Raw genomic sequence first — 27,931 nt, 5'->3', positions numbered from 1 at the left:
GTCACGCCGTGGACTATAAGGAGTAGAAATCATTGCACAGGGATGCTGGCCCACGTTGCCAGATGAGAGTTCTGTCTGCAGTAGCTGACTTTTATTCTGGTAAAACACCATCTTGAACAGCTCATATATAACAATAAGCTAGCAATTGATATAGGTTGTCACTCAACTAATGAATCCTCATATCACGCAAGCCATTTTAGTATTTGAATGCTGACTGTGCTGCGCAGATGTGCAAGATCAGGAACCGGCCGTCTACCTTGCATTGGTCAACACGCGAAGCTGGGCAGAGTGAGCGGCTACATGGAGTTCGACGCTGAAGGACAGGACGAATCAGTTGTCACAAAATAGGAGGTAATTTTCGGAAGGTAGAACGAATGTAATATGAGCAAAAAAATATTGTGAACCAGCAATTCGAAATTCGAAATGTTCAAATCGATTTTCTGACCGACGCATGCTACATTTGGATCGATTTTTGGGATCTGCAGACCGATGCACTTGTGTCTTAAACATTTGATCCCCAGTTCAATGGGTATAGGTGTTTCTTGTCATTCCTCGTAGATCTCATGCATAACTGCAGTGATACCAAATTCGAACATTGTTAGGCTCATTCTCCCTCCACCCACTCCAAATCCCTGGCAGAGGACAAGACGTACTACAAATATACTAATATACAAATATACTAATCCATCTGCAAACAGAAGTCAGACAATTGTTCACTTGCAAGGAGACTTCTACTAGACCTATACTATACCTAGACCTATGCTAGACTAAACTAGAAGCATTCACAATAAATATTTGAGCTCAGCACCAACTGTGATCACGTTACCCAACTTTGCATCTGAACTGTTCAAGTAAATGTGTATTAGTAAACATTTTTGGGGAAATTGTTTAAAGAAGTCCTTGTGCATAGAGTTGTATGGTTTATTGTCCCCCACTGTGGATCCGTCTCCGTCCGTTATGGGGCACTATAGTTAATCAACTCTACGTACATAAGTCCCACGAGATATTGCAGACAGTACAGGCCCAGTTTTGACAACTTGGCTGAATTATGTGTTTTGCCATACAGATCTGGCATTTACTAAATTACACTGATTGGCCAGATGGTGGCACTATAATAAGAGATTGAAAATGCAAACTTTGAAAGGTCACGCCCCTCACCCCGTTTGACCAACAGTCATGAAATTTGGTACATAGGTACCTCTCCTCACAAGGAACAAATCTGCCTGTGGTCCACCATAATGGATTTTCCACTTTAAAAAACGCTACTCTTCTGGCACCAAATGACTGAGCTACACAAAATTTGATATGTGGCATCTTTGGATAAAGGTTCTCTCAACGCAATATTTTCCAGACTAGTACCTAAAACAACATGGCCACTATTGGCCAATAATCATTCACATGGGCATGGTCTGGCACATAAATGCATATAAATCCATCAAGGATATTCATATTGTAACTATATTTGGTACACATGTTGCAAACACTGTCAAGACTTAACATATGCAAGAACATTCATATCGATGAAATCATGGAGGGGACTGTGGAAATCAGGGAGGGGACTGTGGAAATCAGGGAAGGGACTGTGGATTTGTCTCTGTGTGTTAGTACGTTCGTCACACCTGATATCTCTAAACGTGGATAAATGATGCATCTTCGCTATAGAGATCAGTCAGTTACAAAATTACACTATTTGGCCCAAGGTGGCAGCTACTTTACAGTAATTAACCAAAACGTGTTAAATCACACACAATATCTCAATTGGCCAAAAGGTGCTGCATCATTCGTGGTGGACAACGTGTTTACTATTGCCTGTTTTAAATTGTATTTGATCTCTGAGAAATTCAGCTAATAGCATTCACCAGCTTGTAGTCAAAAACCAGAAATGAGAGATACGTCTTGTTCGTTCAGTCATCCTTATGGGGAAAGAATAGGGTTTTGGGATAAAGGGCAAAAATATGGTCTGAGGTTAACACAGGCTTAGGAGACCTTATACGTTTTGTTCTATGAGATAATACCAGTCAGTTAACATAACCTTTATTAATTAGGAAGCCTTAATGTGCTTTTTTGGGGGGGGATAAATGCATTAAATCCACAAAATGTAACCTTAACTAATGAAGATGATCTCATAGAACAAAATCTATAAGTTCTCCAAAGCCTGTGTTTACCACAGACCTTATTTCCGGCCTTTATCCAAAACCCCTACAAAAACTCCATTCATATTCCCATAGGCTTTGTCCAACAAACCATGGCGGAGTTAGTGCCTATTGCTCTCTAGTGTGGTGTGGAGGGTCTGTGATAGAGGTCGACCGATTATGATTTTTTTCAACGCCGATACCGATTATTGGAGGACCAAAAAAGCCGATAACGATTAATCTGCCAATTTTTTTGTTGTTGTTGTAATAATGACAATTACAACAATACTGAATGAATACTTATTTTAACTTAATATAATACATCAATAAAATCAATTTAGCCTCAAATAAATAATGAAACATGTTCAATTTGGTTTAAATAAATGCAAAAACAAAAGTGTTGGAGAAGAAAGTAAAAGTGCAATATGTGCCATGTAAGAAAGCTAACGTTTAAGTTCCTTATTCAGAACATGAGAACATATGAAAGCTGGTGGTTCCTTTTAACATGAGTCTTCAATATTCCCAGGTAAGATGTTTTAGGTTGTAGTTATTACAGGAATTATAGGACTATTTCCCTCTATACCATTTGTATTTCATATACCTTTGACTATTCTTATAGGCACTTTAGTATTGCCAGTGTAACAGTATAGATTCTGTCCCTCTCCTCGCTCCTCCCTGGGCTCGAACCAGGAACACAATGACAACAGCCACCCTCGAAGCAGCGTTACCCATGCAGAGCAAGGAAAATAACCACTCCAAGGCTCAGAGCGAGTGATGTTTGTAACGCTATTAGCACGCGCTAACTAGCTAGCCATCTCACTTAAGTTACACCAGCCTCATCTCAGGAGTTGATAGGCTTGAAGTCATAAACAGCGCAATGCTCGACACACAATGAAGAGCTGCTGGCAAAACGCAAAGAAAGTGCTGTTTGAATGAATGTTTTCGCGCCTGCTTCTGCCTACCACCGCTCAGTTAGATACTTGTATGCTCAGTCAGATTATATGCAACACAGGACACGCTAGATAATATCTAGTAATATCAACCATGTGTAGTTAACTAGTGATTATGATTGATTGATTGTTTTTATAAGATACGTTTAATGCTAGCTAGGAACTTATCTTGGCTTGTAACAGGCAGTCTCCTTGTGGAGTGCAACGAGAGAGAGGCAAGTCGTTATGGCGTTGGACGAGTTAACTGTAAGGTTGCAAGATTGCATCCCCCGAGCTGACAAGGTGAAAATCTGTCGTTCTGCCCCTGAACTAGGCAGTTAACCCACCGTTCCTAGGCCATCATTGAAAATAAGAATGTGTTCTTAACTGACTTGCCTAGTTAAATAAAGATTAAATAAAAGTATAAAACAAAAAAACACACCCAATTTATTTTAATTTTTTTAAATCGGCCAAATCGAAAATACCGATTTCCGATTGTTATGAAACGGCTATTCCGATTAATCGGTCATCCTCTAGTCTGTGAATGGCTTTGATAATTGGATTGAATTCTTCATGTCTTACTCATTTTTAGGAAGTAGTATGGTCCAAATCAGATGTTAGGTACTATATTTTTGAAGATGATATGAATCCTATAAATTAAAATGGGTTAAAATTATATTTAAACAAAATAATGTTTTTAGGAATGCTAATCTTATCCATTTCTATCAAACTATTTCAGAACAATCTGAGATGGGTGTCGAAACCCTCTTCTGTTTTGAGGTTAAATAAATGTAGGAAGGAAGGGCAATTTCATCTCGTTTCTTAGATGTAGGCCTACTTTATATCTTATTACCCACTTTAGAAGTGGAACTATGAAAAAATAAAATGATGGATTAGGTCTACTACACTTAAGTGGCTTGACTCAACAATTCAGTCCCACTAAAGCCTACATCTTCACAAACAAGACAATTATTTATTTGTCAATGTAGCCCACATCATGTTCTAGATATGAATAAAGTCTCGTTTTACTTTATTAAAAGTCCAATCCTATTATGTTTAGCTTAGGTACATGATTGAAAGATAATATAAAATATTAAGTACCAATTCTAGGAGCCGGACAACCTATTGCCATTGAACCAGGATTCAATCTCCCTTCAAGAACATATCATCATAAATGTAGAATTAAACTGCTGTGAGTTTGTCAGCACAGCATATGAATGCTCAAGACCTATTAATGGCTATTTGATAGCGAACGTTAGCTAGATTGCTGACAAACTAAATACCTAGTTAACGTTAGTTGGATAGGTAACGTCGTTATTTCACTAGCACAAAGCTAGTTGAATTGCTTTAGGGAGCTAAATACTCGGCAGTGAATATGATGACATTTGCGTAAAATACGTGTCATGTGAAACTAGCTAGCTAGCTGCATTATTCATTTGTTGACATGACAGAAGTCATTCGTTGGCAAACTAATAGAGCTTAACGTGGTTTACCTCCACCTAATTTGGGAATCCTTCCAATTTTGTTGGTTATTTCTGCTGTCAGGGTTCCAAAGTCCTGTTCATAGGCTTCAAAATCTGAAGACATAGTGAAGTTTGACTGTAAAACAGGTGTCTTCTTGGCTGAAAAGTAGCTGAAGATGAAGCAAAACAACGTTTTCTGCGAAGGCGGGCCGTCACTTCCGTGTTGCGTTACAGAAAATGTTATCCGGTAAGAAAGCAGCAACTGTTAACTAATTCACTGGTTCTTCCAATGAAGTGTCAAAACTTTCTCCATGCGTGGCCAGAAAAAAAAATACGTGTACAGAGAAATGAAAGACATCGCATTAACTACAGTTTATGCATTAGCTACACATTTATTTATAGCTTCATCACATTGAAATATAATAAACCATTTGTTTTTAAGAAGACATCGAACATTTATACAGAATAAAGAATGTTGCTACAATCTCTACTAATCCCACATTTTGTCTTTCATGTATCAAAATGTGATACACAATGTATACCTCCCAAAGAGTCCTATTCCAATAAAATACAGCAGAGGGAGCTGCGCGTCTTTAGAAATGTCACATTCTCCGGTTCAACTTTGCAACGTCATCTCTCTGCGACTTGTTGCTGCAACCAGAACAAATATGTAAATGTTCCTTTTCAATCCACTTTAATCGTCGAATTAACGATTGTATATAGACGTATGATGTATGATATGTTGTTGTTTTAGGAAACACAGTTTGACTCAAGAGTATATTTCACCGATGTGTCGTTGAATTAGCAAAATAGAGGGTATCTAGATCAAGCTAGTTGTATGGGCACGTCAGCCAAAAAAAACATACAAATATGTTTTATTGTCACACACCGGATAGGTGCAGGGAAATGTGTTGTTTTTACAGGGTCAACCATAGTAGTATGGCGCCCCTTTAGCAAACCATGGTTACGTGCCTTGCTCAAAGGCACAGACAGATTTGACTTATTGTCGGTTCAGAAAATTCGAATCAGATTCAGTCTACAACGTAAGTAACGTTAGATCGTTTTTCCCGCCATTTCCCGGAATTATCAGCTGACAGATATGAAGCAAGACAATGTTTACAGCACTGAAATTATCAAGCCAACAGGATATATTTGGATTATAGATGTGTAACGTTATGTGCCTTAGAGTTTCACGAGCAAGCTCACAAACATACTGTATATGCAACATTGCATCACAGACTGGAATTGTAGCTAAAGTCTGAATAGTTTCTACTTGTCCTCTAGCTAGATATAGACAGTCATTCTACTATCAATCTACAGGGCGCCTTCTCCAGTGAGGAGGAAGGAGCATATGGATGACAAGGCAAAAGAGCGAGGGAAGGAGAAAACGGGTGCCACCAAGGAGAAACCTGAGAAGGGCAGGGAGAAGGAGAAGGGACGCAAGCGACGTAGCTCCACTGGGAGCAGCAGGTCAGACACAATATGTTGATGTCCTTTCTCTTCTCTCTTACTATTACTGTACCCTTACCATAGCATCTCTTGTTTTTATCAGACAACTTATATCCGCAGTCACTGCTTTCTGATGCCCCACAGTAAGCCCATCTTTCTGTCTTCACTCGGGTCTAAAGTAAGCCCCTCTCCCGTTCTTCACTCAGGTCCAGCTCCAGTAGCAGCTCTGGCTCCAGCTCCGGTTCTTCCAGTGGCTCCAGTTCCTCCTCTGCCTCAAGCCGCTCCGGGTCTTCCAGCTCCCGATCTTCTAGCTCAACCAGCTCCGGGTCGCCCAGCCCCAGTCGCCGCCGCCACGACAACCACCGCCGCTCACGGTCCAAGTATGTGTGTGTAACCGATGTGAAATGGCTAGCTACTTAGCGGTGGTGTGCGCTAATAGCGTTTCAATCGGTGACGTCACTCGCTCGGAGACCTTGAAGTAGGGGTTCCCCTTGCTCTGCAAGGGCCACGGCTTTTGTGGAGCGATGGGTAACGATGCTTTGTGGGAGGCAGTTGTTGATGTGTGCAGAGGGTCCCTGGTTCGAGCCCAGGTAGGGGTGAGGGGACAGATGAAAGTTAAACTGTTACATGTGACCTGTAAAGGGTAAAGCAGTGGTCTCCAATCCCAGCCCTGAGTTAAAGTGTGCCGGCTTTTGTTCCACACCAGCACTAAATACTTTCAGTTCACCTAATGGTTTAACATTTAAACCTTCATTAGTTGTTTCAGGTATGTTAGTGCTGGGCTGACAAAAAAGCCTGCATGCTCTGTAACTCTGCTGGACCAGGGTTTGTGATCATTCCTAAAGCTAATCCAAAAACAGGATTAAGGAGATGTGATCTTGGAAGTGACCTCTTTTTTGAGTGAAGGAATAGAGTAAGACCTCTTCTGTTTGTTCTCTAGATCCAAGTCATCAGTGAAAAAGGATGACAAGGAGAGGCGTAAGAGGAGCCCCAGCTCCCGACCAACCAAGGTGTACCTGGGCCGCCTCACCAGAAACGTTGTCAAGGTGAGTCACAATGACTCACCCAGTCTCCAAGTGTACATGAATACAGTGTATGTGCACATCAATGGGATTCCATATAGCCTATTTGAATGCATTTTTTGTGTCAAGCTGCAGACCGCATGTTGAAGGCATTGGAGGTTTGTTGAAGTAGGGAGCAATATCTTGGGGGTGGGTTTTGACTAAAGTCTCTGCTCTGTTCAGGAACACATCCAGGAGATCTTCAGCTCCTATGGCAAAATCAAGATGATTGACATGCCTGTGGACAGGCTCCGCTCACACCTGTCAAAGGGCTACGCCTACGTGGAGTTTGAGAATGCCGATGAGGCTGAGAAGGCTCTAAAACACATGGATGGAGGTTGGTGGAGACCAATGGTTCTGGGTGTACATTAGAGGTCGACCGATTATGATTTTTCAACGCCGATACTGATTATTGGAGGACCAAAAAAAGCCAATACCGATTAATCGGACGATTTTTTTTATTTGTAATGATGACAATTACAACAATACTGAATGAACACTTATTTTAACTTAATATAATACATCAATAAAATCAATTTAGCCTCAAATAAATAATGAAACGTTCAATTTGGTTTAAATAATGCAAAAACAAAGTGTTGGAGAAGAAAGTAAAAGTGCAATATGTGCCATGTAGAAAGCTAATGTTTAAGTTCCTTGCTCAGAACATGAGAACATATGAAAGCTGGTGGTTCCTTTTAACATGAGTCTTCAATATTCCCAGGTAAGAAGTTTTAGGTTGTAGTTATTATAGGAATTATAGGACTATTTCCCTCTATACCAATTGTATTTCCTTAACCTTTGACTAATGGATATTCTTATAGGCACTTTAGTATTGCCAGTGTAACAGTATAGCCACCATCCCTCTCCTCGCTCCTACCTGGGCTCGAAGCAGTGTTACCCATGCAGAGCAAGGGGAACAACTACTCCAAGTCTCAGAGCGAGTGACGTTTGAAACGCTATTAGTGCGCACCCTGCTAACTAGCTAGCCATTTCACATCGGTTACACGAGCCTAATCTCGGGAGTTGATTGGCTTGAATTCATAAACAGCTGCTGGCAAATGTTTGAATGAATGCTTACGAGCCTGCTGGTGCCTACCACCGCTCAGTCAGACTGCTCTATCAAATCATAGACTTAGTTATAACATAATAACACACAGAAATACGAACCTTAGGTCATTAATATGGTCGAATCCGGAAACTCATCTCGAAAACAAGATGTTTATTCTTTCAGTGAAAGAATATCTTTTATAAGATAAGTTTAATGCTAGCTAGCAACTTACCTTGGCTTCTACTGCATTCCTGTAACAGGCAGGCTCCTCGTGCAGTGCAATGAGAGGCAGGTGGTTAGAGCGTTGGACTAGTAAACTGTAAGGTTGAAAGATTGAATCCCAGAGCTGACAAGGTAAAAATCTGTCGTTCTGCCCCTGAACAAGGCAGTTAACCCACAGTTCCTAGGCCATCATTGAACATAAGAATGTGTTCTTAACTGACTTGCCTAATAAAGATTAAATAAAGGTGTTCAAAATCAAAAATCAACGGCCAAATCGGTGTCCAAAAATACAGATTTCTGATTGTTATGAAAACTTGAAATCGGCCCTAATTAATTGGCCATTCCAATGAATTTGTCGACCTCTAGTGTACATGCAGTTAGCTTCTCTAGTTTGAATGCATTGTAAAAGTCAACTACAGCGCTCTACTCTATTGAACTCTCTGTCCATAACCTATCCTCCGAGTTTTTACCTGAATCATACAATTAGAACATCATTTAAAAATGTACCTCCATTTGTCCTCTGTTGTCTGCAGGTCAGATTGACGGACAGGAGATCACAGCCACTGCCGTGCTGGCTCCTAGGGTAATACACCCGCCCCCTCGCAGGCCCTCCCCTCCTCGCAGGATGCCCCCACCACCCCCGATGTGGCGACGCACCCCTCCACGCCTGAGGAGAAGGTCCGTCTCCTACTGTGTTAATGTCAATGTGTGTGTGGATGTTTGTCAGTCACAATAATGACATGTTTTACAGTACATTTCTGTATTTACACAAAGATTTCTTCCTATTATTTTATTATGGTAACATCTGTATCCTCTGTTCTGAATCCCTGATTACAGAATGAATGGCAGATGACCATGTATCCCTTCAGTTGTAAAGTTAAAGACCTTTGTCATCCCCTTGTTTTCATCCTCCTCTCTCTGTTTCCCAAAGGTCTCGGTCACCACGGAGACGCTCTCCGGTTCGCCGCAGGACTCGTTCGCGCTCACCCGGTCGCAGACGCCACCGCTCACGCTCCAGCTCCAATTCCTCCCGGTAGAGCTGCCTGAAACCTCTCACCTCACAGCTACTCTCCTCCCTCCTATCCTTCTCCCACCTTCCCGTTCTCCACTGTAAAAGTATGGCTGTATCCAAAGTTCTACTTAGCTTCCTTTCCTAGTCCTTCCCTCCATGTTCACTGATCTCAGAGGACATTACAGGTGAAAGCATGACAGCCTTTCTCTCGTCATAGTGTATTGTAGCCCTGCTCTCAAGCCAGGTTTTTTTTGGTCCTCAACAGCTGAGTTGTGGCTGACACATTGTGATTACAGAATTCTTGTTTTTTGTTACAACTCTTTAGTTGAGCCAGCTTGACCTGTGCTGCCTGATGTTTTAATAAAGTTGACTTGTTTTCATCAGGCTCAATCACACCATGCTACAACATTCCATAGTGCCTCGAGTAGTTAGTTAGGCACTTTGCTACACTTGATACAAGCCTCAGAGCATGTTACCTCAATCATTATGCAGAAGTGTAGGCTGACTAGACTGAGAGAAGATGTTTTGTGTACCATGTGCATGCACACAAGCGTAAAACACCACTTCCGGTGAGAACTGTAAAGCCACCTCAAATAACTATTTTACTGTCAATCTATATCCAACATCAAACCCACACACAAAAAAAGGCATGGTTCATTTACCTAAATATTTATACGAAGCTTGAAACGCCGTCCACAATATTGCATTTTAATTGTATACACATGGAGAGGAAGAGGGGACACTATCTCATGTTTAGTATATCACTGCAGCAGTTAAAGGTTAAAAAAAAATTACAACAATGATCTTATCCATCTGTATAGGAAGGGAAGTTCAGGGTTTGGCCTCCTTGTGCCTCCTGGCTGGGTTTGTCCATCAGGTCTTTGAACCCTAGCTTTCCCAGAGGTTCTTTGGCCTTCAGCTGCCTGAAATAGCAGAGGATAGTTTCACATTGGTGATGAGATCAGTCGTGTTTATATTAAGTCATCTCATTCTCAACAGGAAATAAGTACAGCGCCACACTCACTTATCCATCTGGCCTTCAAGGTAGTCCATTGACACGTGGAGTTATAATAGCTGCTGTCTTTTAAGCACTTCATGATTAATTTTTTTTAATGCTTTTAATTTTTTTATTTAACTAGGCAAATCAGTTAAGAACAGCAGGTAGTAGTTAGAGCTTTGGGCCAGTAACAAAGGTTGCTGGATCGAATCCCCGAGCTGACAAGGTAAAAATCTGTCGTTCTGCCCCTGAACACGGCAGTTAACCCACTGTTCCTCAGTATGCCGTCAATGTAAATAAGAATTTGTTCTTAACTGACTTTCCAAGTTTAATAAAGGTACTTTTTTTTTTAAAAGAACAAATTCTTATTTACAATGACGGCCAAGCCCGGACGACGCTGGGCCAATTGTGCGCCGACCTATGGGACTCCGAGTCACGTCCAGATTTTATTTATTTTATCTTACCTTTATTTAACCAGGTAGGCAAGTTGAGAACAAGTTCTCATTTACAATTGCGACCTGGCCAAGATAAAGCAAAGCAGTTCGACAGATAAAACGACACAGAGTTACACATGGAGTAAAAACAAACATACAGTCAATAATACAGTATAAACAAGTCTATATACAATGTGAGCAAATGAGGTGAGAAGGGAGGTAAAGGCAAAAAAGGCCATGATGGCAAAGTAAATACAATATAGCAAGTAAAATACTGGAATGGTAGTTTTGCAATGGAAGAATGTGCAAAGTAGAAATAAAAATAATGGGGTGCAAAGGAGCAAAATAAATAAATAAATAAAAATTAAATACAGTTGGGAAAGAGGTAGTTGTTTGGGCTAAATTATAGGTGGGCTATGTACAGGTGCAGTAATCTGTGAGCTGCTCTGACAGTTGGTGCTTAAAGCTAGTGAGGGAGATAAGTGTTTCCAGTTTCAGAGATTTTTGTAGTTCGTTCCAGTCATTGGCAGCAGAGAACTGGAAGGAGAGGCGGCCAAAGAAAGAATTGGTTTTGGGGGTGACTAGAGAGATATACCTGCTGGAGCGTGTGCTACAGGTGGAAGATGCTATGGTGACCAGCGAGCTGAGCTAAGGGGGGACTTTACCTGGCAGGGTCTTGTAGATGACATGGAGCCAGTGGGTTTTGCGACGAGTATGAAGCGAGGGCCAGCCAACGAGAGCGTACAGGTCACAATGGTGGGTAGTATATGGGGCTTTGGTGATAAAACGGATTGCACTGTGATAGACTGCATCCAATTTGTTGAGTGGGGTATTGGAGGCTATTTTGTAAATGACATCGCCAAAGTCGAGGATTGGTAGGATGGTCAGTTTTACAAGGGTATGTTTGGCAGCATGAGTGAAGATGTGATACAGCCTGGATAGTCTCCAGCAAAGAGATGCAATGTTGCATTGTATTTCAAACATTAGACAGCTACAGGGAGAGCAAAAGCAGTTGAACTTTCATTTCACAGATCTCATACACATGTGCTCAAACACCCCTTTCGCTGGCATTTGAAAAGCAGCCAGCTACAGCTGGAAACTACAGAAGTTATGTGAAGCTGTGCAGTTGCTGGGTTGTCACTAGTTACCACAAAGTCGAAATTGGCTAAATCAAAAAATAAACATATTTGCAGTTTGGTCTTAAGGTTAGGTTTAAAATCCTGATTTTAAGAAGACACATTTTAAATATACAAGGGTGTGGGAAGTGTGTGGCTATATATGATCATGTTTGTTTATTTGTTTGGGTAACTTTGAGGAAATGCTTCCATCACTGCATGTCTCCATACAGTGCCTTCGGAAAGTATTCAGACCCCTCGACTTTTCCCACATTTTGTTAAGTTACAGCCTCATAAAATTGATTACATTGTTTGTTCCCCTCGTCAATCTACACACAATGGCCCATAATGACAAAGCAAAAACAGGTTTTTATAATTGTTTGCTAATTTATAAAAAATGTAAAACTGAAATATCACATTTACATGAGTATTCAGACTCTTTACTCAGTATTTTGTTGAAGCATATTTGGCAGCAATTACAGCATCGTGTCTTCTTGGGTATGACGCTACAAACTTGGCACACCTGTATTTGGGGAGTTTCTCCCATTCTTCTCTGCAGATCCTCTCAAGCTCTGTCAGGTTGGATGGGGAGTGTTGCTGCACAGCTATTTACAGGTCTCTCCAGAGATGTTCGATTGGGTTCAAGTCGGCTCTGGCTGGGCAACTCAAGGACATTCAGAGACTTGTCCCAAAGCCACTCCTGCGTTGTCTTGGTTGTGTGCTTAGGGTTGTTGTCCTGTTGGAATGTGAACCTTTGCCCTAGTGTGAGGTCCTGAGTGCTCTGGAGTAGGTTTTCATCATGGATCTATCTGTACTTTGCTCCATCTTTCCCTTGATCCTGACTAGTCTCCCAGTCCCTGCCACTGAAAGACATCACCACAGCATGATGCCACCACCATACTTCACCGTGGGGATGGTGCCAGGTTTCTTCCAGATGTGATGCTTGGCATTCAGGCCAAAGAATTCAATCTTGATTTCTTCAGACTAGAGAATCTTGTTTCTCATGATCAGAGTCCTTTAGGTGCTTTTTGGCAAACTACAAGCGGACTACCTTGTGCCTTTAACTGAGTGGCTTCCGTCAGGCCTGATTGGTGGAGTTCTGCAGAGATGGTTGTCCTTCTGGAAGGTTCTCCCATCTCCACAGTGGATCTCTGGAGCTCTGTTAGTGTGACCATCAGGTTCTTGGTCAAGGCCCTTCTCTGGGAAAATACTTTTTCCATTTAAGAATTATGGAGGCCACTGTGTTCCCTTCCCCAGATCTGTGCCTCGACACAATCCTGTCTCTGAGCTCTACGGACAATTCCTTCAACCTCATGGCTTGGTTTTGGCTGTGGGACCTTATATAGACAGGTGTGTGCCTTTCCAAATCATGTCCAATCAATTCAATTTACTACATACAGGTAGACTCCAATCAAGTTGTAGAAACATCATAGATAATCAATGGAAACAGGATGCACCTGAGCTCAATTTGGAGTCTCATAGCAAAGGGTCTGAATACTTATGTAAATAAGGAATTTTGCAAAAATGTTTTTTTTTAACTCTTTGCTTTGTCATTATAGGGTATTGTGTGTAGATTGATGAGGAAAATGTTTCATTTAATTCATTTTAGAATAAAGCTGTAATGTAGGAAAATGTGGAAAAGGGGAAGGGTCTGAATAATTTCCGAATGCACTGTATACATAGACAGGCTGGATGTTATGAAATTATACTAATAGTTTAGCACACAACTTGGATTTGTAGGTGTCTGTAAAACAAGAGATTCTGAAGATTAAACTGAAATCTCAAGCTAGCAAAATTTCTCAAAGTAAATAAGGTGTCTGTTTTTTGTATTGAATATATTTGCATAAAATTCTAAAAATCTGTTTTCACTTTGTCAGTATGGGGTATTCTGTGTAGATTGTTTAGGATTTTTTTGTTTATTTAATCCACTTTAGAATAAGGCTGTGCTGTAACAAAATGTGGAAAAAGTCAAGGGGTCTGAATACTTTCCGAAGGCATTGTAGGTGGGGTTTAGCCATAATTATGACTATGGCAACTAGTGACGATCCAGTTGCTGCGCACGTCACGAAGCTATTGCTGGCTAAATATACATTTTGAATGTATAATTCAACTTCCGTATGTTTGTACAATTTGAAGTTATTCAAATAATAATTACAAATACATTTAAAAAAAGCTATTGCTTGAACCAACGAGTCTGTTGCTCAACCACAAGTGGTTTATTTTTCTTACCAAAATTATCCAAATGAAATGATCCTTTGTCGGGAGTACAGGGCCGAAAAAACTTACTGCTGAAGTGCATACTGTAGCGGTCGAGACAAAAAATGAACAAGACCTTCACCAATATGTCATGCAAGCCTGCGGTATATTTGAAGCGCCGCATAGTTCTGACGTAGACAAACGTTCTAAGCTAGACATGAATAATCAACCCATAACATCGATTACGTTTTCGACAATCTGTTAACTTTTAAAGAGACAGAAACAAAGTTTAGACATTCTGTGACAGAAATAAGTAAAAGTACGATCCAGCTACAGTCTGCTGTCAAATCTTTAACAGTGAAATTGTTTATTTAGTCTAAGATGCACAATATAGTCCTCATAAAAACGTCTACATGTTGGCTGTCACCGTCAGAAAGAAAAATTACACAGGTAGTCAGAAATTGTTTCATGATCATCATACCACTGGAGGTCTCACTGCAACTGCAGAAGGGATGAGTCTGGGTAAAAGGAGGGGATGACAGACTTGAGATAATGCAGTTAGCAAGACTTCGTAGCCTAATAGAGCTGTAGTCAGGAGAGAGAGACTTGCCAAACCTTCAAATCATCCAAGCTGATTTATCATAGGCCATTAATTATTAGCATTTTTTTTTACATTTTGAGTAAAGTACAAGGTCACAATTTGATTGTTGCTTTATCCTAGTTAACGTGCTTTGTATTGAAGTCTTTCGGAATTGGGTGGAGATCAAACGGTGACCATGGCCTCGGAGTCGGAGACGAATAAACGGCTCTTGCTAGATGTCCTGACCAGACCTGGAAACGATGCATGTGCGGATTGTGGCAATGCAGGTAGGAAACGAACTGTTAATAAAAGAGGGCCGCCAAATATTTTACCGGTCCCTGTTCATGTGCTCACGTGTGCATATGAGCGACGCGCGAGGTCTCATCATCCTAGTAGAGAATGCACCTGCCATTGAATCTTGAATAGCCTATTGTTTTCTGTTACCATTGTCAATGTGACAGCTTGTCAGTCAGTCCTCTCCTTATCTGATGTCTATATTTTATTTAACAGCATTAGGCCTAATTCTACTGCACTAAAAACAAAAGGTGTGGAAACAGAAAATAATATGAATTGCTCTCGAGACACACCTTATATTAGACTGGCACCCAGCGCCAATCGAGGGGCTGGACTGTGGACCTTGTAAAGCTGTAGGCTATATGGAGAACTGCCAAATGTATTGAGACATACAGACCCGGTAAACAAAAGTCCTACACTTCACTGAGTACCTTCCATCATGTGGTTAAATTGATTACATGTGTGGTGTTGCTGAGTCATCCCTGTCCTGTTTGTCACCTTTTATTGCCGTTTGGAGTGTTTGTGGTGGCTAGTAGTCATTGTGTGACATCAATATAAATCGCTCTGGATTAGAGCATCTGCTAAATGACTCAAATGTACAATCCTCAGTGTGTCTCTGTGTGTGTGTCTTCAGTGTTTGGGGTGTATGTAATGGGTGTTGCTCAATCTTGTCTGTCAGCAAAACTTCTGAGAGTACATTTTTGTATTGCGGATGGTAATTTCAATTTGGCTTTACAGTAACTATTGTCACATCCCTCCCCGGCCCCTCACCACCACTTCTGCATTATAGGACTTCCTCTCTTCTTCCCCTTCTCATCTCACAGTGATAAAAGTGAGCTGGTGGGGAGGTTCCAGGATGGGACTGATGCCCAGTGCTGGAGCTCTGCCCACCCAGGATTTCTTGGCAGTGGCACCATGTCTATAGGTGACATGAGGAATGATCATAAACACATACTTTCACTGCTGGCAGTCTTTGCTGCATTTCTTCATTACAATTTTGTGATGCAGATGTCAAATAACGCATATAGATAGTAAGTCTCACCTCGCAGCGTTCACTCCTTTATGACTAATGTGTTTGTGGTGGTGATAAACGTTTCAGTTTCTCAGTTCAGGTTTTTATTATAGTTGAAAATGTGTGATCAGAGAAATATTTGGCAACCACAGATCAAAAAGTAAGTTTTGTTCAATGAAGAAGTAGTGTATTTAATTGGAAAAGGGCTTACCAAAAAAACTTCCAAAATGACTAATTCGAGGTAGAAATAAGTTGGAACACAAAAGCAGAAATTGATTTCCTTTAGCTCACTTTAATCCATATAGTGTATTCCACTGTTTAATGCAGGATAATTTGCACCAGTGATGTTTCACTGCCAAATGATTAGTCATCTGCTCCCACACATTGATGTCACACAGTATTATGCCAATGTTCAGAATGTCTCCGCTGCGTGAAATAGATATAAAGCAAGGTCAGATATTTCATCCCCAAGACTAGTAGTTAAACTTACAATTACTAAGTAGAGTAATCTGATCCTAGATCTGTAGTTAGGGACTACTTCTGCCTCAATGTGTTTCTGAATGTATTGTACACTGAACAAAAATATAAATGCAACATGTAATGTGTTGGTCCTATGTTTCATGTGCTGAAATAAAAGATCCCAAAATTTTCCATGCACACAAAAAGCTTATTCCTCTCAAATTTGTTTACATCCATGTTAGTCAGCATTTATCTTTTGCCAAGATAATCCATTTACCTAACAGGTGTGGCATATCAAGAAGCTAATTGAACAGCACGGTCATTACACAGGTGCACCTTGTGCTGGGGACAATAAAAGGACATTATAAATGTGTGGTTTCGTTATACAACACAATGCCACAGATGTCTCAAGTTGAGGGAGAGTGCAATTGGCATGCAGACTACAGGACTGTCCACCATAGCTGTTGCAAGAGAATGTAATGTTAATTTAAGCCGCCTACAACGTCGTTTTAGAGAATTTGGCAGTATTTCCAACTAGCCTAACAAACAATGCGTAACCACGCCTGCCCAGGACCTCCACATCTGCCTTCTTCACCTGCGGGATCATCTGACCAGCCACCCGGACAGCTGATGAAACTTTGGGTTTGCACAATCAAAGAATTTCTGCACGAATTGTCAGAAACGTCTCAGGGAACCGTCTCTGGGTCTTGACCTGACTGCAGTTCGGTGTAGTAACCAACTTCAGTGGGCAAATGCTCACCTTTGTTGGCTACTGGCACGCTGGAGAAGTGTGCTCTTCACGGATGAATCCCGGTTTCAACTGTACCGGGAAGATGGCAGACAGAGTGTAACTCCCACTTGGAGTTTTCCAAAAGGCACCTAAAGGACTCTGATACCATGAGACACAAGATTCTCTTGTCTGATGAAACCCAGATTTAACTCTTTGGCCTGAATGCCAAGCATCACGTTTGGAGGAAACCTGGCAATGCCCCTACGGTGAAACATGGTGGTGGCAGCATCATGCTGTGGGGATGTTTTTCAGAGGCAGGAACTGGGAGACTAGTCAGGATCAAGGGAAAGATGAATGGAGCAAAGTACAGAGCTATTCTTGATGAAAACCTGCTCCAGAGCGCTCAGGACCTCAGACTGGGGTGAAGGTTCACCTTCTAACAGAACAAATAAGAACAACTGCCCTATGCACACAGCCAAAAAAACATAGGCGTGGCTTTGGGACAAGTCTCAATGTCCTTGAGTTGCCCAGCCAGAGCCCGGGCTTGAACCTGATTGAACATCTCTGGAGAGACCTGAAAATGTCCGTGCAGTGACGCTCCCCATCCAACCTGACAGAGCTTGAGAGGTTCTGCAGAGAAGAATGGGAGAAACTCCCCAAATACAGCTGTGCCAAACCTGTAGGGTCATAACCACAAAGACTCGAGGCTGTAATTGCTGCCAAAGGTGCTTCAACAAAGTAATGAGTAAAGGGTCTGAATACTTATGTAAATGTGATATTTCAGTTTAAGTTGCATTTTTTTATAAATTTGAAAAACATTTAAAAAATCTGGTTTTGGAGGGGTTCACGTGACCCTTAAACGAGATGGCCACATGAACTAAGAGCTCCACACAAGTAGTTTCCAATTCATCATCGTACCTCCACTTCAAGTTAAACTCATTAGTTTAGTCAAAAAGTCATGGCGGCTACAAAAGGCGACATTACAGGTGGCATTTTTACCCAGACTCGAGCAATAGCCATGAAAAAGCATCCAAGAAACAGCTAGCTTCAGAAAAATCTAGCGCCATTAGTCAGGAGCAAGAGGACCCGTCCCCTCCCGAGGCCCAACAACCTCCAACCTCGCACTCTGTTGAAGACATCCTTTCTGAGCTGAGATCCCAACATACAGAACTCAACATCAAATTAGATGCCATTAACTCTCAGCTCAGTGCGATAGGGGGCAACAACCCTGAAAAATTATTTGCCTGACATCAACAACAAGATGTCCAGGCGCCCCGCGTTTATGGTTAAGGCAGAGGGCGAATGCTATCCATGGAAAACTCAGTGGCAGAAGCCATGGAAACAACAGCATCTGCTAAAAAGAAAATAGAGCATCTGGAAGAGAAAACAGAGGACCTGGAAAGTAGGAGGCAAAGGAATAATTGTGTTCTATTAAATCTGTCAAAAAAAGAAGTGGAAAACATCCCACTGCTCCGCTACCTGCAAAACAAACTTCCCGAGTGGCTCCACCTGTCCACCAACAGGCCCATATAACTCAAGAGAGCTCACCGAGCACTGAGGCCCCCACCAGCAGCCAGACAACCACCATACGTTTCCTGAGATTCACCGACAAGGAACGAGTCATACAGGCGCCGAAAATCAACACCATTACAGTGGGAAATGCCAAACTCACCTTATACCAGGACCTGTCTTCTGGAATACGCCGAAAGTGCCGAGGTTTGACGAGGTGAAGAACTACTCCATTGATCGAGGCATCTTTAGGGGATTCAAATACCCAAACGAGCTCAGGATTCTTCACCAAGGAGTCCGGCGACACATCAAAACTCCCGAAGTGGAAAACGTTTTTTGAAGGACAATCCTGGCCACTGAGAAATGGACCAATGATTAAAAGCGATTACTGTTATTACTAATGGAGGTAAGACAACATATGGCCGCCATCCAATGACCCACCCGCCCCGCTAAATGTCATTATAACCGTCTAATTTGTATTTCTTTTAGCTGAGAGAGGGATAGGCCTATAGCCTAACCTAGGCCTACTAACGTTTTAGTCTACTTTTATTTCCCCTTTTTAAAATGATTTGTAGTAATCATTTTCACCTAGGCCTCCACCATCTATAGCCTGTCGATTACGACATTTACAGACCTAACGAGAGGCTCAATGTGTCAATTTTATGCCTATGGCCTTATCCTGTTGATATTATTTTTTTATAAAAACAAACAACTTATCCTCCCTCTTAAGGATCTGCTCCATCAGTTTCTGCTTTATTAGGACCAAATGATTTGCCCTATGACCTTTGGAGGAGATATTTGTAGGCTGGGCTATTGATTTGATTTTCTACCTATTTTTTTTTTTTTACTGTGGTCTGGACAGGGGGGCTACGTTGTCACTTACTTAATGCGGGGCAGAGAGGATGAGACATTTTGGGGGCAGGGGACATTGTGCGTTGCTAACTGTTCCCGTTTATCGGGAACACAGAATTGAGACTGAGGGTTAATGGATCCAACAGGATACGTCGAGTTGTTTTGGAACTGTGCTGGGGTGTTCAGAGATTGTTATTTTATGTACACCATTTATTTTTATTTTATGTGATTGTAGCTGTTACTATTATCCACCTATTCCCAGACATAGAACTGTCATGGTCTAGGCATTGCGATAAAACTGAAAAAAGATACTATGTGCTCTTTAAAAGGAAAGAGCAGACATTGGCTATTACAAGAGGCACACCTCTGTGATGCCGAACATGCTAAACTTCTCAGACCTTGGGTGGGACAGGTGTCTTCTTGTCTTTCAAATCAAACAGTAGAGGCACAGACATACTTATCCATAAGCATTCTCTGTTCGTAATTGACAAAAACATATCTGATCCGGAGGGGAGATTTATTCTGATAACTGGATCACTGTATGGGCAACCAATTACTATCTTAAATATATACGCATACGCCTGCTTTCATGTCGAAAATGATAACCCTGTTCAATAAGCATTGTGTTTCCTTTGGAGTCCTGCCTGGAGATTTTAATTGTACCCTGAACCCAACCCTGGACAAATCATTTCAAGTCCCCACCACTAACCCTAGATCTGCAAAGATGTTGAACTCTCTTACTAAAGAGATGGGACTGATAGATATCTGGAGAGAGACTAATAGTTCATCTATGGACCATACATACTACTCTAATGTCCATAACACCTACTCCCGTATAGGTTACATTTTTATCCCAAAGGTCTTTTCCTAAATTCTGCCACGAGTACAATCGGACCCATAATGCTTTCAGATCACGCCTTTGTCCACCTCCACTTTGACCTCTTTACTAAACAGAAATACCATGAGTATAGCAATAGGCCTAGTAGATTGCTTGCTTACCAATAAAAAAAAAGAGCAGTCAGAGTGAACAATCATGGCCATCCGAACAGCTGATGACGAGGTCACATATGATCCAAATAAGATCAATTTAACTTTTCAGGATTTTTACAGCAAACTATATACTTCTGAGAGAAAACATACGGAGGCAGAACTCCTTTCCTTCCTAGAGGGAATCTCACTACCTAAACTATCAGAGACCGACCAAGAAGATCTCAACTCCCCCTTCACTCCTGAGGAGGTCCTGGAGGAAATTATCTCCATGCCACCTAACAAGTCCCCAGGCCCAGATGGATTCCCCAGAGAGTTCTACAAAGCTTTTTGGCCCCAGCTCAGCCCTATTTTCATGCCAATGCTGGATGATTTTTGCAAAAACGGAGTTCTCCCAGACTCAATGCACACAGCCCGCATTACAGTGTTGCTCAAAAAAGACAAGGACCCTCTATCCTGCTCGCCTTCCTGGCCCATAAACTTGTTCGATTTCGACTACAAAATAATTACCAAATTGCTCGCCAAAAGACTAAACACTCTTCTTCCCAAAATAATAAAAGCAGACCAAACTGGATTTATTAGAGACAGGTACTCTTCTGATAACATTCACCGTCTTTTTGATATTATTGATCAAGTAAACGCACAGAAGACACCTCTCCTGCTGGCTTCACTGGATGCTGAGAAGGTGTTCGACAGGATGGAGTGGAGCTTTCTGTTCTCAGTCTTAGAAAAGTTCAATATGGGCCCAAACTTTATTAAATGGATGAAGTCCCTATACTGTCATCCAAATGCCATGGTGACTACTAATGGTTTGAATTCTGACAGATTCCCTTTGGGAAGTGGCACAAGACAAGAATACCCGCTGTCCCCCCTGCTCTACTTGTTGGGGGCGGAACCTCTGGCAGAGTTGATAAGGAGCAATCCAAGTTTTATGGGTGTTTCTGCAGGCAGCCTGCAGCACAAAATTTCACTCTACGCGGATGATATCTTGCTCGGCATATCCAACCCTGAGAAATCCCTCCCATTTTAGACACGATTGCTCAGTACGGCAAGTATTCAGGATATAAGATGCATTTGAACAAATCCACTGTTTGCTCTCTCAATCTTACACTCAACAGCTCTATGAAGACACTCTGTCCGTTCGAATGGAAGACACAGGGGTTTCAATACATTGGGAACTTTGTAACACCAGATCTGAATTGCCTTTTCAAGCAAAGTTATCTTCAACTCCTGGATCGAATCAAGAACGCTCTCCAAACCTGGATCTCCCTCCCAATTAGCTTAGTCGGAAGAATCAATGTTATCCGTATGAACATCCTCCCTAGATTGAACTATTTATTTCAGGTGCTCCCATGCTATGTCCAAGTTTCCTTTTTCTAAACAACTAACCAAAGCATCACCAAATGTTTATGGGGCAATAAAGAACTGAGGATCAAGTTCTCCACTCTATCGAAACCTGAATCTAAGGGTGGTCTTGCCCAAATCCGCAACATGCTTACATGGATCACAAACAGACAAGACTCAATGTGGATTCAGATAGAAGCCCAATCCTCTGGTTCATTGCCCCTAAGCTCAATTATATTAATTAATAACTTTAGTGAAGTGGGCAATATAGCCCAAAAAAACATAGTGATTTACAGCACCCTTCTAGCATAGAGGGACTGTAAGAAATAGCTTGGCATTTCCTCCCAAATATGTTCTCACTCGCCTATAGTATGCAACCCAGACTTGCCAAAAGCCCTGAGGGATGCCAACTTTAATCTTTGGCATTCTCTAGGGTTCAGGACCTTTTCAGACCTGTTTCATCAGAAAACCAACTCTGTGGTGAATTCAATGTGCCAAGATCCGTTTTTGTAAATAATATCTTCAAATTAGACACATAATTTCCTAATTTACTTCCAAGGGGAGGTTTAGAGCTCAGCTGAATGAAGTTGAGACCCTTCTTGTCACAGCACAATCCATCAAAGGCTAAATCTCATATCTATAGACTCCTTTCTGAGAAAGGAGGCTCCTCCTTTACTCCTTTGAAAATAATCTCTGAAAAGGACCTTTGTCTGACTATCAGTGATGAGTTATGGGTGGATGTTTGTGACAGGGTATACTGCTCCTCTACTAATGGAACAAATTAAAGAATCTAATTACACTCATTTTATTACACCCCAGTGAGACTCCATAGAATGAATACGGACATTTCTCCTGACTGTAAAAGATGTACCTCTGAAAGGGGAACCTATATGCATATATTTTAGAGTTGAAGAGAGATTACCAGATTTTGGCAACCTATACATACTGCTGCACAGAAAATACTCGATGTACAGTTTGATATGACCCCGTGTATCTATCTTCTTAATGCCCAGCAGGACTTTGTTCTTGATCCTGACAGAGAAAATGTGTTTATTACGATCACATACTTTGCTAAGAAATGTATTCTTCTATTGTGGGCTTCTAATACTTCTCCTACATTTAAAATGTGGATTGACCAGATTGTTGACTTTATTCCTCTTGAAAAGCTGACTTATGACCTCCACAAGAGACACAAAAGCCCAAGTTTGATAGACTCTGGTCTCCACTACTCAACTATATTTCAAATTGGACAGAGTGAATGGGGTGATTAGGGAAATAAGCAGATACATGTTGTGTAAAAAACAAATGATTTGCTTGTCGTCTCAGTTAAGGCTGGAAATAGCTCATAGGAACGCTAATAGTGCTGCAGCAGTTTGTTTGTTTTGTTTTATATTTGATTTGATTATTTATGTCTGCCACGTGTGAATGTGGAATGTGTTTTTGTCGGTTGATTGAAAACAAGAAACGTAATAAATCTTTAAATTGTAAAAAATATCTGGTTTTGCTTTGTCATTATGGGGTGTTGTGTGTAGATTGATGAGAAGAAACAACAACAATTTTAAGCAATGTTAGAATAAGGATGTAACATAACAAAATGTGGAAAAAGTCAAGGAGTCTGCTTTCCAAATGCACTGTAGAAGCAGTGGTCCACTGAATGTCTTACATCTTCACCAGGTTGGTGGAACATTCATTTCATGTTTGCCGCTTATTGCAACTGGATGTTCCCTGACGCGGTGTAGTACTCCGAGGAGCGAAGGCCCTGAGGTTGGTCCTGGCAGTAACAGGCTGTTAAGGGATTGCATGAGGCATGAGTGATAAGAGTTGGAGGTAGTCCTCAATGGTGTTGGTACCTTCTCTGGAGGGATGCGGTCAGTTGGTTATTTTTGGCAAGGGCAAGCCGGTCTGCTGGGAAGGTATCGCTTGTTTGGAAAGACTGTCCTGGATGTGAGGCCGAGGTTAGCTCGAACGATACCGTGGAGCCCTGAAAGGTTTCGACCTCTTGTCTCACGCTCTGCAGTGTTAGTTGTTTAGCCTCACCCTGTAGCTGGAGATGGCAGGCAGCTGGTTGTAGGAGAATGGTTCTCTCAGATCAATCATCGAGGATTGCATAGGTGTCAAGGGATCTTTCTTTGTTGTGGAGGGTTACCTTGACTAGTTTAAGGATAACTCTGTAACAGGGGAGTTGACCAGGCAGGTTTTGTTACTTGGATGCTGGTTGACCTCGCATAGAATTTGTAGGTGTTTGGTAGTTTGCAGATAGGTCGGGGGCACTACAGGCTGAGGATCGGCGAGAGGAAGCTGGGCTGGAGCCTGTTTGTGAGCCTTGGCTGGAGTCTATGGAGGAGGCTGGAGAGGAGCTTGCTGAGGATGCTGGAGTGGAGCCTGTGGGGGCTGGAGTAGAGCCTGAGGCTGGAATAGAGCTTTCCGAGGAGGCTGGGGTAGAGCCTGTGGAGGCTGGAGTAGAGCCTGAGGCTGGAATAGAGCTTTCCGAGGAGGCTGGAGTAGAGCCAGGGTGCGTTGGAGTGCCCCATCGTCTTCGGGACTCTGTTTGCCATCTGGGGATTTGGGGATGGCTCCTGGGCCTCCTTCAGCTTGGCTGATGTACTCAACCTCATATTCTTGGAGGTGAGCAGGCTGTTGGACCATGCGTCCAGAGCGCAGAGGTGTGGAAACGCCAGGAATAGGATTGTCAGGTTGTTCTTCTTTCATGGCCGCAATTGAATCCGACTCGAAGGACCATAAAGAAAAGGACTAGCCTAGGGTGGACTGTAAGTTAGGTTCAATGTTGCTGCCACTATGGGGCATCGGTCAACATGTAATGAGATGGAGATGATCGGACGGACGGGGGATTCTGTTGGCTTGTAAGGCCGGTTGGTAGGGTTAGGAAGGATGTGGTGGTCTAGGAGCAGATACAAAAAATACCTATCAGGGTCAAATCAACATAAAAGTGCATGAATGAAGAAGTAGGTCCGGGAGAATAAACAGGAAAGAAATGGGCATAACGGTCAAATGTAATAAACTTAGAAAACTGCCAAACATTAACAAGAACAAAGGGAGCACATGGCACACAAACTGAGAGCATGAATAGCATCAAAAAGGTGTACAACAGACGAGAGCAATTGGCAGCATAATATATACTGTATTTAGCAATTGCACTTACATATGTGTCCGACCATCTCTTTTCGAAATTGTGTTTTCTACGTTGGATAAAAGTACAGATTCTGAGCTTTACATTTGTATACAATACACTGCAGTTGAGGAACAATGGGAAAATAATGCTGCATTGAAAGTTGATAAACTTGTAACCCCACTTTTGAGAAAATGGACCTTGAATGTTTTGGTACACCTACTGGAGAGTGTTTCTTTGCCTACACCCATTCAGCATCGTTCACACCCTCTTAAGCCTTAGCCCCACCCATCCCTTTAAGGATTCACATGTGAGGCCATGTGCTAAACAGAGTGAGTAAGTAAACAACAAGTGTAGTAAACAACCAAAAATTTCAAAACTAAAAGTGGTGAAAGTAGTAGCCTACAATAAGGAAAAACTCCAGGTAAAAATGCACTTAATCTAGTCCTATATCCCAATCTGACTTTGGTGCAGGTCATGTTGTTCTTCACATTACTGTCTCAGGTAAAAACACAGTAATCAAATCAAAATGTATTTGTCACATGCACAGGATACAGGAGGTGTTTTCATTGTAGCAATATCAAAAATAGAAAGTGCCCAGATACATTTTTTATATTTTTAGAAATATTTTAATTATTAGATAAGGCTTACCCAGACACACTTGTCTAAGTATATAGATGGGTCATGTGAAAGAGAGGCTATAACTACTCCCCAGCCACATCTAGCTAAGTGGATGGGTCTCTATTGCCTAGAGCTGTTCACATGTTCATGAAATACAATAGATGGTCATATCACCCCCAGACACAACTGGTTCATCTGAACTGTTTCCCATTGATCTTGGTCAATAGCTGCCAAAAATGTATGATGAAAAGTTTTTTATGTTCTCCTGTGAAGTTGTGATGCCTGTCAGAAAACGGGGCATATGCTGCATAAACACTACTACGTAATACATAAGGCTCCTACTGATTATTTCACTCACAGAAGGGAAGGAAGAGAATGTCACCCGTGGAAACCTGGAACATCTGGCTTCGTCATCAGAGGATGTGTTGTGGTCAGGCGGAAAGGGGCTGAGGAGTGGGGATTTGGGAGTGACAACAGGTGTAGTGGGAAGGGGCGTGGCCTAGACCAATTTGGAGCAATTAGTTCATCTGCAGGGGAGTGGTCTTCAATACAATTCCATCCATTATTATGAGCCGTTCTCCCTTCACCAGCCTCCTCTGGTGCATACACACGCACACAAGGGGAATCCAAAGTGTGTTAACGGTGGTGTTTTCCACACCGATATTAACAGTCATGTCATGTGGATGACCATTTCCATTGAGGGAAATTCCAGTGACAAAAGCCAATGTGTTCTGTGTTGTTGATCAGTCAGGGCAATCTCCTGGGTGGTGTCTCTGCTCTGCTCTCTGATTCACATACCTAGTGACCCCCCCCCCCCCCCCCCCCCCTGTAGAGTGGCCTGTTCTGATGCGGAGTGTTTCCATAGAGATGGAGTCATTGTTTATGGACACGAGGCCACACCCTGATTACATATCGTGGGATGTCGGAGCGCAAGGATACAATGGAGAAATGGCACAAAGTCCACACAAAGCAGGGCCCACAACCTCTATCTCTCTCTTTCCTCCTCCCAATGTCTGTATGTGTGTGAGAGATGAACAGAAAGAATATGGGTTTGGAAGAGCCTTCCCTATGTTTGTGTGAATGTGGTTTGTTAGAACTGGATGTCAGACCTGGGTTAGCTGCTGAGAGGGTGGTCCCGCCAGCCATGCAAACTGTGGTTACATTATGAGAGGTTCCAGTAGCTCAGGAACTATTAGACTGAGTAGAAGCATTGAGCTGAAGCAAGCTGAAACGATATTGAAGTTTATACGTTGAGCCCAAACAGCAGTTTTGGACGGACACACACATTTAAACATAATAGGTATTAGTTGATTAGGCTATGTTCATGGTGTTTTTAAAGGCTTTCAAAGGTCTATGCAATTCCTGGATGAATGCTCTCTTTAGAGTCAATGCATTAGGTCATTCAGTCAGACAATTTCTCTCTCGGAATCGCGTGTGCGTGCATGCGTGTGTGTGTGTTTGAATGGAGGTCGGTCGACAGATTAATCTGCATGGCCGATTTAATTAGGAACCGATTTCAAATTTTCATAACAATCGTTAATCTGCCTTTTTGGATGCCGAATATGGCCGATTACATTGCAATCCACGAGGAGATTGCGTGGCAGGCATCAAAAGTACCTTGTGGCTGCAAGGAGCCAAGGTAAGTTGCTAGCTAGCATTAAATGTATCTTATAAAAAACAATCAATCTTCACATAATCACCAGTTAACGACACATGGTTGATGATGATATTACTAGGTTATCTAGCTTGTTCTGCGTTCCATATAATCAATGCGGTGCCTGTTAATTTATCATCGAATCACAGCCCACTTCAACTTCGCCAAACGGGTGATGATTTCACAAAAGCGCATTCGCGAAAATAGCACAATTGTTGCACAAATGTAGCTAACCATAAACAAAAATGCCTTTCTTAAAATCAAGACACAAGTATATATTTTTAAACCTGCATATGTAGTTCAAAGAAATTCATGTTAGCAGGAAATATTAACTAGGGAAATTGTGTCACTTCTCATGCCTACATTGCAAGCAGAGTTAGGGTATATGCAGCAGTTTGGGCCGCCTGGCTCGTTGCGAACTGTGTGAAGACAATTTCTTCCAAACAAAGACCGTAATTAATTTGCCTGAATTTTACATAATTATGACATAAGATTGAAGGGTGTGTAATGTAACAGTAATATTTAGACTTAGGGTTGCCACCCATTCAATAAAATACGGAACGGTTCCGTATTTCACTGAAATAATAAATGTTTTGTTTTCGAAATGATAGTTTCCGGATTTTACCATACTAATGACCAAAGGCTCTTATTTCTGTGTGTTTATTATATTATAATTAAGTATATGATTTGATATTTGATAGAGT

At 41.7% G+C, this 27,931-nt stretch overlaps 3 protein-coding genes and 1 long non-coding RNA gene across 11 annotated transcripts in view; 2 read left to right on the top strand and 2 right to left on the bottom strand.

The window, feature by feature from the left end:
- LOC109865423 (vesicle transport through interaction with t-SNAREs homolog 1A) overlaps positions 1-4,758 on the bottom strand; it is a 166,746-nt gene extending 161,988 nt beyond the window's left edge. For 2 of the 5 annotated variants that reach the window (XM_031799544.1, XM_031799549.1), the window contains exon 1: positions 4,555-4,754. In XM_031799544.1, the coding sequence (XP_031655404.1) occupies positions 4,555-4,648 (94 nt within the window). In that variant the 5' untranslated portion in view covers positions 4,649-4,754. Of the gene's footprint in view, positions 1-4,554 lie in introns of all 5 variants that reach the window. The other 3 variants (XM_031799546.1, XM_031799547.1, XM_031799545.1) reach the window with 3 other exon arrangements.
- LOC109865737 (RNA-binding protein with serine-rich domain 1) lies at positions 335-9,699 on the top strand. Of its 3 annotated transcripts, none has more exons than XM_031799543.1 (7): positions 335-351; positions 5,845-5,994; positions 6,180-6,353; positions 6,914-7,019; positions 7,218-7,371; positions 8,838-8,982; positions 9,236-9,699. In XM_031799543.1, exons 2-7 carry the CDS (start codon positions 5,876-5,878, stop codon positions 9,339-9,341), a joined length of 804 nt encoding a protein of 267 aa, XP_031655403.1. In that variant the 5' UTR covers positions 335-351; positions 5,845-5,875; the 3' UTR covers positions 9,342-9,699. The 3 variants fall into 3 exon arrangements, with proteins under 3 accessions (XP_031655403.1, XP_020309738.2, XP_020309740.1); XM_020454149.2 differs by lacking the exon at positions 335-351 and adding an exon at positions 5,105-5,194; XM_020454151.2 differs by lacking the exon at positions 335-351 and adding an exon at positions 5,184-5,567.
- A 309-nt stretch (positions 9,700-10,008) lies between these two features.
- Positions 10,009-14,248, bottom strand: LOC116355483 (uncharacterized). Its single transcript, XR_004204494.1, has 2 exons — positions 14,092-14,248; positions 10,009-10,239 (listed from the first exon to the last, which is right to left on the bottom strand). It is a non-coding gene; the product is annotated as an uncharacterized LOC116355483 (long non-coding RNA).
- Positions 14,249-27,931, top strand: part of LOC109866004 (arf-GAP with dual PH domain-containing protein 1) — a 30,976-nt gene continuing 17,293 nt past the window's right edge. For both annotated transcript variants that reach the window (XM_020454537.2, XM_020454536.2), the window contains exon 1: positions 14,249-14,925. In XM_020454537.2, the coding sequence (XP_020310126.1) occupies positions 14,835-14,925 (91 nt within the window). In that variant the 5' untranslated portion in view covers positions 14,249-14,834. The remainder of the gene's footprint in view (positions 14,926-27,931) is intronic.

Source organism: Oncorhynchus kisutch, linkage group LG20 (assembly GCF_002021735.2).
Source record: "Oncorhynchus kisutch isolate 150728-3 linkage group LG20, Okis_V2, whole genome shotgun sequence".
Taxonomy (NCBI): domain Eukaryota; kingdom Metazoa; phylum Chordata; class Actinopteri; order Salmoniformes; family Salmonidae; genus Oncorhynchus; species Oncorhynchus kisutch.
The sequence above is the reverse complement of the archived record's forward strand: the minus strand, read 5'-3'. Positions and strand labels throughout refer to the sequence as shown.

What these genes read in the sequence shown, in the direction of transcription:
- LOC109865737 (XM_020454149.2), top strand. Translation starts at nt 5,124, where the DNA reads ATGTCACATTCTCCGGTTCAACTTTGCAACGTCATCTCTCTGCGACTT. An exon ending in CACCGCCGCTCACGGTCCAA is followed by an intron (nt 6,354 to 6,913) that starts GTATGTGTGTGT and finishes TTTGTTCTCTAG; the next exon opens with ATCCAAGTCATCAGTGAAAA. An exon ending in TCACCAGAAACGTTGTCAAG is followed by an intron (nt 7,020 to 7,217) that starts GTGAGTCACAAT and finishes TGCTCTGTTCAG; the next exon opens with GAACACATCCAGGAGATCTT.